This window comes from Ambystoma mexicanum, chromosome 13 (assembly GCF_040938575.1).
Source record: "Ambystoma mexicanum isolate Mex_15411 chromosome 13, UKY_AmexF1_1, whole genome shotgun sequence".
NCBI classification, from domain to species: domain Eukaryota; kingdom Metazoa; phylum Chordata; class Amphibia; order Caudata; family Ambystomatidae; genus Ambystoma; species Ambystoma mexicanum.
Window position 1 is genome coordinate 422,705,601 of NC_090938.1, and position 12,178 is coordinate 422,717,778.

Below are 12,178 nucleotides of genomic sequence, written 5' to 3' on the forward strand. Positions count from 1 at the left end.
CTTGCCGACAAGAGGACAAGAGCAACATCCTCCAGGGCACATGAGACACCACTCGATAGGGGCACGGGAAATGCTGGTTACCCCAGCTATTCACTAATAACTTAGACATCTTCCCACTTCCACAAGCTCTCCAACAACTTAACTTTTATGAGAGCAGTATAATACAAACAGTACACCCATTTCAAGGTATAATACGTCTTCAACGAAAAACGGCCCTATTTGAGTTACTAAAAGGCATTTGTGGCAAAGTAGTATATTTGCCATTAGATCTTATACAAAATGTAGAAACTCTATGAATACAATGGCCAATACATCAATCATTGATCTCGCGCCTAGAAACACTTGTGTACAGGCGCGTTATAAATGTCCTATCATATCACTTCATATCATACTAGTTAATGGTGTTCCAACAAAAGACAAGAAAAACTGGCAACAACTAGTCAACTTAAACAAAGTTAGACAAGCCCTACAATTTCACTACCACAAAGATATAAACATAGAGGAAAACCTAAAAGAAACGACTCAAATAATTCAAGATTTGGTACAAACTGGCCAATTTGAATGTGTAAATCTTGTCTTGTTACTGCAGCATTTTAGACCAGTATACAATCCACCCACTACACTCCAAAGACACCATAGGAGATGCATTACAAACAGATCAAAGGTGTCAAGCCAAAGGCTCCCCAATGTGCATATGGGAAAAAAGTGTAGAAGCAGATTCTTTCCCTTTACTCTTTCCTACAGGAAAAAGAGGATGGTATGGTGTAAGATCCACACAAATTAGTGCACCAGAATATTGCTCTTTTCAAATGTATTCTGATGACCCCTGATTCAGACAACATGTAGAATACATTTTCCACCTCCTGTTCAAAAGTGAATTAGCAACTCATCCCTTCAGAAACCACACATAGTAATCTATGTACACACATCTTACTCTTCCAAAAACATAAGTGTGGCAAATACTGCTGTATGTTGATATAAAAACAAAAGTAATTACTATACCAAATTTCACTGGTGCTTTCCTAGACCAGTTGGCCAAAAGGGCTTAATGTCTTCTTTTAGACAGAGTGTAAAAGGGAAATCCTCTAAAAACACAGAAAAAGGGACGAAAAATCCAAGTACATAAATGATTACAATGCAACCATTGCCCTCTCGTGGAATTCAGAAAATTCCACTGCAGTTGCAAGAAATGTCACACCCTATCTTACCAAAGCTGAGAAAACAGAGCTAAGATACCTCCGGGATAACATATCATCTGACAAAACACAGTCACAAATGTTGTTCAGCCTTGATGTAAAAATGCTCTCCAAAAGAGAATGTGGGTGCTACAAAGCTGCAGACCATTTAACAAGTACACCTTTATATGGAAAAGCTGAAAACATTGTCTGGCTAAACCTTGGTCTAGCTTCATCATGAAAAAGGGTACTAAAATCCTATGAAGACATAGAAACAATAGACAAGAATGATCCCAACAGCCAGGACATTTTAAAAAACAATTTAATTGACACATAGTACCCAAACAGAAGTACTGCTTTGGAAAACATGTGCCTCTACAACAAAGCTCAAAACTACTCCTAAAAAAAGAATGTCATAACAGATGAGACAGCAGGCAAATATTCCATCTCAACTAGTGAAGGAAGCCTAGTAAAACTTACCAAACCAAGCATAATTAATCATATTAATGTATAATTGAAACCTCTGTAACATAGAGAACTTTATTACGTGGCCCTACAACAACTTTTCATACCTTGGAGAAAAGAAGAATAGTTTTTAGGTGACCATGACTCATTTGAAGCTGCATTCACAATACAAACAAATGTTGGGCAATAAACGCCAACAATAGGAATATATTGAAGCTCTACTAGATAAAGACACTCCTGAAGGCAGTCAACCTTCCTCTACAGGAAGCCAAGAACCACTTGGAGAACCACTCATTCTAAATGAAGCAGAAATAGCCATGATTGAGGTAGAAAATACCATGAATCAATATAAACAATCTGAAGAAGACTGGTCAGTATGCAATCACAGCTAAAGGATGAAGAACTCACCATTTATCCAGAACTCCATGAAGAAATTGAACATAGTTTTAAACATGAAACTAAAATGTGTAGCTGTAAAAAATATAAACCTCTGCTCCTCTATGCAAGTGGTGAAGCTGGTTCTGGCAAAACATTCTTAATTAAAATATCAGCAAATTTATATAAGACTTAACAAACAACAACCATTCATCTGTTGTAATGGCCCACACAGGTCTAGCTGCCTACAACATAGGAGGTGGAACTTTACACCGGCTGCTACTCCTCCCAGAACACCAAAACAAATTAGAATACTACAAATGATCAGCAGAAGCTGCTACTGAAGTATGCAGAATTCCGAAACAAATGAAAGGGCTCTTGATAGATGAAGTAAGCATAGTTTCCAACCTCATGTTGGCTTTAATTCATCTGAGAATGCAAGAAGTCATAAATATAGACTATACATAACCGGTTGGAGGAAAACGTTGTATTATTTTTGGAGCCCTCCAACTGTTAAACCAGTAAAAGGACAATCTATTTTCAAAACATTTGGACGCAAACAATGCTGTAACACGCTCTGCAGCATTGGAAATGTAAATCTCTGGCAACATTTTCACTAAAGAGAACTAAATCAAAAAATGTGTCAATCTGAATATCTCACCAATGCTAACATTTTAAAAAGCATTAGAACTGGTCTGCTTACTAAAGATGCAAAATCCATCTTACAAACTAGACTAATGCATGAGATATATGGACAAAACGCATCTGCCCCTGATGTCATGGAACAATTAACTCAACTAAATATAAAATGCATGTGCTTAAGGCCAACCCTTGCAAGCTGTATCCAATTAAACAAAACAATGTTGAAAAAATAAATGCAACTGAAAGCAAGCCCCTGAACTCTCACACCAGAGACAACACAACCCACTAGGGAAGAAAGGCCCAAGTCAATCTTGTAAATATAACAAGTTTAATCTCATGTGCAGATGAGAACAACAGCAACAGACTCCTCTGTTAAGAATGTTCTGTCAAAGAGAGGTACAAGCAGAAACTTTTAAAGCAAAACATTGTCATAAGTGATGCAATACATACAGTAAAAACCAACGCTGCTGATTGGATGGACCTTATACAGGTTCTGCCTTTATCCATATGGGATGGCAGTTTATTGGTCCCAGCCCAGTCGTCCGTCTTCCATCATGTTGGTGCTGTAGGGTTCATCTTCTTCTCACGTTGATGGTCAGAAAACAAATTAATTTTACTCCTACTATAAAGCTTGTTTATCACTCATACTGTGCACTTGGCAGACCTTAAAACGGACACGCAGGAGGTTCCAGGGCACTGTAACCTTCAAGCACACATTTTAATCACTCCCTCTGCGCCATCTGGCTCCAACGTGTCTGCCCTGCTTTTGAACTATAATTTATCCCTCCCAGCAACTCGCAATATAAATCACACGATTGTCGCTTCAATAAAACACTCTGTCTGTCCTCTTTGAACATTTCAGGACTTGTTACTTTGGGGTTGGTGGTCAAAGGGCACATGGTGTCATGACTTCAGGGATCTTAGGGCTTAGTCAGTTATATGGGCTATAACTCGTGGTCACTCGGGAATGGGCCGGGTCATGCTTTGGCCCAAGTGAGAGAACATGCACACCAGGTGCCAGCCTCTGATTGTGGCCTTTTGGAGCACATTCCTTTTGGATGAAAGACACATCTTTGCAACACTTTCAAGAACAATGAACACATAGTGTGGCGGGTGGGGGTGCAAACTGTCCTCATGGGAACTTGGGCATGACTGGAGATTTCTATGGCCTCATGGATCTGGGCCTCGTGCATGCAATGCCATGTTTACCGTGTTTACCGTACAAGCCTTCTTTTGTACCAGGAAATATTAATATATTTGCAAAATATCAATGCCGCCCACACCTTGGGCCACACCATATGAATACAGTATAACTGATTTTATTTGTGTAGGGTCCTGCTGAGCAGGAAGGTGTCCCTTTCACTGACCTCCCTCCCCCCTGGCTCATTGCAGCACCTTGAATGCATCTCAGCTCATTTTAAAGTACCTAGGCGTGGGGGTGATGCTGCCATCTTCCCAACACTACCCATAGTGCATATCAGCTCCACAGACACATTAAAAGAGCACGGTATGACACTCCCTATGTGTCAACAATCAACAGCACAACTAAATAGCTCCAACACAGCTGGATGAGAGAAAGTATTAACCCTGTGTCTAAACTGCACAGTAATTCTAAAACATAGCCTTGATGTAGAACAAGTTTTAGTCAATAGAGCAATTGGTACAGTTGTTGGTTTCCAAACATATCCACATGACAACAGCATTCAATTTGTCAACATCCACTTTGACAAACTTGCAGAAGTTAAAATAAATAGGCCACACAATAGCACGTTTAATTCTTTTCAAAGACATATACGTACACAGAGAACAATACTCTCTAACTCTTGCATATGCTGTCACTATTTACAAATCGCAAGATCTAACCCTAGATCAAGCATTGATTGACATTGGCAGCACAGTCTTCAATGAAAGTATGAGTTACAGAGCACTTTCACATCTCTGTACACTCAATGGTCCATGCCTTATTAACTTGATATGCAACTCAATGTCGACATTCCTTGCATCCTAGAATACAACAGGCTGCATGCACTGTACACCCCATCTAGATATCTACCCTCTACCTCAAAAAGAAAACCTTTAAAAAGAAAACTAATACAAACAGAACATATAGCAGATCCCCTTGCAATACAGCTAAAACAACAAATGAACAACTGCTGCTCCATCAAATAATACAACCACAAAACTATCTTCTTCCAAAAACAACTGCAAGTCCATCAGAAGACAAAGAGACGCATGTCTCTTCTAAAACAACTGCAGGCATATTAACGGATACAGAGGCACGACTCTGTGGTCCATTTAAATTTAACAACAACTGGAGAAAATTGCTTTGCAAATGTGGTATTCAATCTTCTCTTCCAATTGCCACCAATTGTTTGCAAATGCTCATCCTTCATAGAAATGCCACACATAATCCTGACAGCACTTACAGTTCTCAGGTATAAGGCAGGTATTGGACTACTGTGCAGGAATGGTACAATTCACCCAAACACACAGGAAGATCCACAAGAATGCCTAACTTACTTACTACAGGTACTAGAAACCAAAAGCATCCCTGTAAATGAAATCTTCCAGATTCCATACACGTGGAAACATACATGCACTCTCTGCAACCGTGTTTCAAAAGAGCACAACCCTAATGAACGATTTGTGTATGTATACATTCCAAATTATGAATCCATTCCATTTCACCAGCTTCTGAAAAATGCAAATCAATGCATATTATGCCCTTTTTGCAATTCAGACCATCATTCCAGCATGCACATAAACTCACACAGCCAATATGTCATACAAATGCTTCTAAGGAACAATGCAGATGTTACCAAAAAAAACTGTAAGCTGACTAGCTTAACACACAGCCAAATATATCTTGGCAAGAAAGCCTTCACAACAGTAGGCATAATCTACAACACTGGTACCACAACCACTTCAGGCCACTATAAGGCATTTGACAAAAAAAGAGGTGGTTGGTTTGAATGTAACAACACTTCCACAACATAGGTTACCAGTAAATCTAACAAATGTCTACTTAATATTCCTTCAACCCAAATGTACTCACTAAAGTATAGTACAATACACAGTTATAATACACTGGGTGTCTAACTGCATCCATAATGCTACAATAGTTATTTTAAAATCCAAGACAGTTAAAATACACCAAGTGGTATACCTTTCATTGTAATACCCTTCAAATATGCCATCAAAGTTATTGTTACTGCAAATCCTCTTGTAAAGTCCAATATAGTTACAATAGGCCAACAGGTGTTTAACTACTTTAAACATACCATTAATTAAAACACACATCAAACAAACCTCCTATCACACTTACACTCACATAATATATCCATGCTACCACACACATGTATTATGTAACATGCGTGTTCTTGAAAAATATGTAAATGCCAAAAACTGTATGGAAACACAGTATTTTTTTTTATCCACTGTGGATTTTTTTTTCCCAATGACCCAATGAGTATTTCATGTTTATACAACAACAGTGTACCACACACTAATGTTGTACCAAACATAGTACACAGAATGTACGATTTATGAGGGTCAAAAAAGTATGTGTACAATTGTATGCAATTAAAGGTGTTAAACTATCTTGTTTAACACATTATACTGTTTTATTTTGCAGAAAAAGAACCAGAGATTCCACCTGTATTACCATATGCAACTAAGTAGCCATACCCAGTATTATCCTATTTTGTTTCTTCACAAAGACGCAAATACAACTTCTATAAGCACTATCCTCAATGGTACTACAATCATAAAAACATATGCACTTCTATTATATCATTCCACCATATTACAAATACTGTATACTTCCCCTACAGTACCTATAATTACTATATACATATCACTATAGTGTATCTGGCCAGTGGCTAGATTCTTGGGGGCATGGCAATAGGCTATGCCCCCAAGAAACTGGCCACTGGCCACAACCACAACAATAAAATGTAACTATATCATAAATACATACAATACAACTTCAAATAACATGACTCACCCAGAACCCCTCCCAATCCCAATCACATCCTCAGACACATGTCCGTGTCCGCTGCTCCAGACAGTGAAATTGAATGCAGACTATGTGGTACCTGCAGAACTTTTATTTTGCCTATAAAAACAGCTCCAGATAAACTTTTTTCCACTCCTCAACCCTTTCCAGGTACGCTTTTGGAAACAAAATCACCCAAAATGTATTTTCCAGACTTTTTTCTCACTCCGCTGTATGAGAACAAAGGCTGTGGTTCATGAATCCAATATGGCGACTATTTAAAAAATGATGATGCACCACATGTTTTTGAACATCTAATCAGCGTGTGTCTTTGATGTCTGCAGACATCAAGCCACCCTTTGGTTGGTCCAGAGGCATATACAACTCCAAATCAGGGAATGGGTCAGCGGACCAGACCCATATATCACTAATTTTAGATATTAAGTAATTATTTCATTTTGTTTCTTGATTGCTCCAAATATTGTCCAGGAAGTTTATTACTGAGCATGTCAGATGCACCTTGGTCCATGCCGGTAAAATACCGGCACCGCCTTGGAGGAAAGGAGAATTACCGCCTTATTCCAAGGTTGGCGGGATGGTAATTGCCCATTCCCCCATTGCCCTTCCCCATTTCCATTTTTGCCCCATAGGGCATAATGGGAATGAGGAAGGTGCTAATTACGGTACCGCAAATTGCGGTACCGTAATTAGCACCCTGGTCCCTTTGCGGGTTGGTTTTTAACACCTGCTAAAAAGCAGGCGTTAAAGTACCAACCCGCAAAGGGACCTCGTAGAAAGGCGGTAAGGGTTTATCGGTACCGGTGCCCTTACCGGTACCGGTTAACCCTTACCGCACTATGTGTAATGAGGCCCATTGTCATTTGATGTTTCCATATGACGTACCACTAGCATCTGCTTCGTTTTGTAAGCATTTAAGCGCAATCTTAGAAACCCATTGCGATGGTGGCGAGAGGGACATTTTTTCAGATAGGCATGTTGTCTAGCCGATTCATTACAAGTCCAAGTTCCAGAGCAGTTGGTAGTTTATTGTATTTGAACAAGTTTTGAATCCAAAACCACTGTTTTATTTTCTTTTTTCCGTTTTGAGGCTGATCTAACAACGTTGCCGGGTGTCATTTGCTTTCAGGACTGCCTCAAGCTTGTGCGTCCATTTCTTAAGTAATCCAGTGTAGCCTATGGTGTCTCCAGGAGCTAATATTTTATATGCTGGTTCTGGCTTGGCAATTACCATTTTGCGCAGAATCACAAGGGATTTCCAGACGACAGAACCATATAGTTCTTCCAATGCAAGTTCGTGCCTAATTATGATTGTTGATATGTATTTAGGTAGTCTTAATACTCGCCGCCAGAAAATTCCCTCTAGTTTTGTCCAAATTGTATGATCTAGGTTGCATCCTGTTTCTGCTCCAAAGATGATACCAGGGACTACTTTTTGTGTGTAGAACTGCCGAACAGGGATTAGACTGAACTTTCCAAATAAAGGGCCTCATTACGACCCAGGCGGAAAACCATGGTGCTAATGGTTGGTAACTTACCGTCTCCGCCATGGAGAAAGGGGGAATTACCACCCCATTACCACCCCATTACAAGGTTGGCGGGTCGGTAATACCCCCTTCCTCCATGGCCCCTCCCCATTCCCATTTTTGCCCCATAGGGCTCAATGGGAATGGGGAAGGCGCTAAGTACGGTACCGCAAATACTTAGCACCAAGGTCCCTTTGCGGGTCCCTACTTTAACGGCTGGTGTAGACCAGCCGTTTAGGTCGGGTCTCGCAAAGGGACCTCGTAATCAGGCGCTAATGGGTAAACGGCGCCGCAGCCTTTTACGGCGCCGTTAACCCATTAGCACCAGTGTCGTAACGAGACCCAAAGTATGGATTCTCGCTCCTTGTAGGGAGAACGTTTCCATTCGTTGAAACAGGTACTGTACCCAGCTTGTTTCTCGGATTGACCTGTTTACCATTACTCTCAAATAGCGGATTTCAGTGACTTCCTCAATGACCTCAATTACCTCATTATCAATCTTCCACTTGAAGTTTCGATTTTTCCCTTTGCTGGGCCGAACTTCATGATTTTTTGTCTTCTTTACATTAATTTGAATTTGTTTTCCACCATATATTTTTGTAAACATGATAGAAGTCGCTGAAGCCCTATTTGAGTAGAGTCGATCAAAACCAGATCGTCAGCATATGTTATGCAATAGATTTGTTGTCCATTTATTTTTGGAGAGAAACATTTTGTGTTTGTTAAGGCATCGGGGATATCAGCGATGAACAGCTTAAACAGAGCAGCAGCCAGTGGGCAGCCCTGTTTTACCCCTTTATTCTTATCTATCACTTCTGATAGATCTCCATTTCCATTTATCCTGACACAAATTGATGTTTTTGAGTGGAAGGCCTTTATTGGTTGTAAAATATTTTCTGGGCAACCCCAGTTTGTAAGTTTCCTCCATAATAGTTCACGATTTATTGTATCAAAGGCCTGTTGCATGTCCACAAAGGCAAAAAATACGTTTGATCTCTTCCTAAGGCTTCCAATTTCAACAAATTAATCATTGTCAGGTTGATCTCAGTCCCAACTCCATTTGTAAAACCTGTCTGTCGACAGTCTGAAATTCCTTTGTTGGTTGCCCACGTTGTTAATATTTGTTGGAGGAAAGTGGCCATTATCTTTCCAATAGTGTCAAGGAGGGCAATCGGCCGATAGTTTGCTGGATCTGCTCGATTGCCCTTCTTGAAGACTTGCACTACAATCGCCTCAGTCCAGGAGGCTGGGAGTGACTTTTGTTTAGCGATTCTATTGAATAACATGGCTATAAAGGTGGACCAAACAAAAATGAAGAGGCTGGATGAACCATCCAGCCAAGACTGGTGCTCAAGCTTCTGTTCCGAGAACTGAATTATATAATTATTTTCTAAACAGAGTCAATCATAGTTCCATTTGTAAATTGTTTCTTCACAATTTAATTAATATTCAAAATGTATTTGATTGTTGCGTTGATCAATGTGCATAGTAAACTCAACCCCATCCAAGTCGATTGCCAAAAACATATGGTTAACAGTGCCTATGCATTTCGGAGTCTAGCTCCTTCCTCAGGGCTGAAACCATAACTTAATATGCTTTTTCTAATGAACCACAAAAAAAAATTAATTAGTTAAACAAATTAAGTCCAAAATGTCATACACTTGGAATGTTCACAATATATCACATAGGGTAGAATCAAAGGTAGTGTACATAGCAGATACATACCGCATCCCGCGTGCACACAGGACGTAGTGAAACAGGAGTGCAAAACATGAAAATAAAAATAGAGAAAATGCAAATGAGTGCAAAGGATTTGTGTGTAAAACTTCTTAAGTAAACTAACAATGATGCCCAAACAGGATTAAAAAAGTAAGTGTACCTGAAGTTCAACTTGAATATACCGTGTGTTTCTTATCCAGGTCGAGTGTGTGGAGTAAAAGTGTCTCCCTTGAATGCTGTGCAGAAAAGTAAATAAGAATGGAATATGCGCGTAACTTAATACAAGTATAATACAAGTATGTCATTACTGAAGTAAATATACTAGAATAACGCTACATATAGCCACGCGTCCTATAATGGTTACCTGATCACTCGAATGTATGTCCGAGCACGAGAAGTACGTGTGTCCAAGGAGGTGAACGGCGTTCACTTCCTTGTTTTATTGGTTGCCATGGTTTCCTCGGCTCGGCACTGCGCAACGTCAATTAGCGTGTTGACGTGGCAGTGCCTTGCGTCTCGTATCTCCAAGGGGTTCAGAGTACGGGAATGAGGAATAACCATTCAGATGAAAATTGAATAATTGTAGTATTAGGAACACTCGCTCGTGTGGATCAATGTAAAAAGTAAGAGCGCATAGTTATACAAGCCGGAACCACCGTGGTGATGATTCAGCATGTTGGATCGTATCTCTGCATTCAAGTCAGGGATGTAAATGACTGGTTTGGCAATTAAATAAATGTGGAGTATTCATACCTGCTCACTAGATAATGGGAGGTAGTAATTACTGTGTTACAGGCTTGGAGTACATTGCACATGTAGCTCATAGTTAAAAAACATAGTTATGCAAAAATAATATACATTAAGAAATAGACTGGGAATAGAATGACAGAACTAAATAACAGAACACAAATAAGTGAAAGTAAATAACATGTCCACAATGTACAGGGGTATGTGGATGATCGTGTACTATCTGTACCCTAAAGGTAACAAGACCAATTAATCTCCTCATTGAGCCTTCTGGGGGCAAGTGTCCCAAGTCTATCTATCCAGAAGCACTCTCTCCTGTCCAGTCTATGTTGGAGATTCTCATGGGGTTCATGTCGATGTATGACCTTCAGTATTTGGAACCGTATCTGTGCCAAGTTGTGACCTTTCTCTGTCCAATGTTTGGCCACTGATGAAGTCATATTCCGGTTGCGGATACATGACCGGTGTTCATTCCACCGCAATTTCGCCTTTCTCTTCGATTGTCCCACATAGTACAACCCACATGGGCATTTGATGGCGTAAATGATATTAGCTGTTTCACATGTCGCAAAGTCCTTAATGGGCAATTTCTCACCGGTGTGTGGATGGTTTATGATTTGTCCTTTCAATATGTATCCACAGTTGCTGCATTGCAGACATGGAAATGTTCCTTTACGTTTTGTTTCAAATCTTTTCTGAGGCGGACGTGTCTTTACCAGATGGTCTCTAAAATTTCTACTGCGTTGATATGCAAAAGTAGGTAAATCCTTGAACAAATGTTCAGTTTTCTGGTCGCATAATAAAATTTGCCAATGCTACTTAATGATAGATTTGATTCGATTACTTTGTGTGGAATATTTTGTCACAAAAACCAAAGGTGGTTCAGATTTAATTCTTCTAGATGGTGTTAATAAATCATCCCTGTTAATGGTCTCGAGTCTGGTTTTTGCATTGGTAATTTCACATTCTTTGTAGCCTCTCTTCATAAATTTCTCACCCATTTTGTGTAGTTCGATGGTGTAATCAGTAGGGTCACTGATAATATGTTTAACACGTAACATCTGGCTGTTTGGGAGATTGCGTATGAGGCTTGGCCGATGAAAGCTCAATCTATGGAGCAAATTGTTGCGATCAGTGGGTTTGGTGTATATGTTCGTCTTGTATCCTTCTCCTGTAGTCTTGATTTCAACATCCAAAAAATGGATACTTTCTTTCAAATACTCGTGTGTAAACTGTATTCTGGCATCAATGGTGTTAAGATCTCTGAAGAATGTTAGCAAGCTTTCTTCACTCTGAGTCCAAATTCCAAAAATATCATCAATATACCTAATCCAGATAGCCAGGTGTAATTTCCATATAGGATGGTTCAAAATGTGGTCTGTCTCAAATTTATACATGAAGGTATTTGCATATGTGGGTGCCATGGTGGCACCCATCAATGTTCCGGCAATCTGTTGATAATATTGTTTCTGGTATTTAAAATATGGATTTTTGGAAATGAACTCCAACAGGAT

At 39.6% G+C, this 12,178-nt stretch overlaps 1 protein-coding gene across 1 annotated transcript in view; it reads right to left on the bottom strand.

Moving 5' to 3' along the window:
• The window catches only part of LOC138520410 (olfactory receptor 10C1-like), a 57,499-nt gene extending 46,376 nt beyond the window's left edge, over nt 1-11,123 (bottom strand). The window contains exon 1 of the mRNA XM_069632811.1: nt 11,030-11,123. Coding sequence (XP_069488912.1) covers nt 11,030-11,123 — 94 coding nt within the window. The remainder of the gene's footprint in view (nt 1-11,029) is intronic.
• Between the last annotated feature and the right edge of the window lie 1,055 nt (nt 11,124-12,178).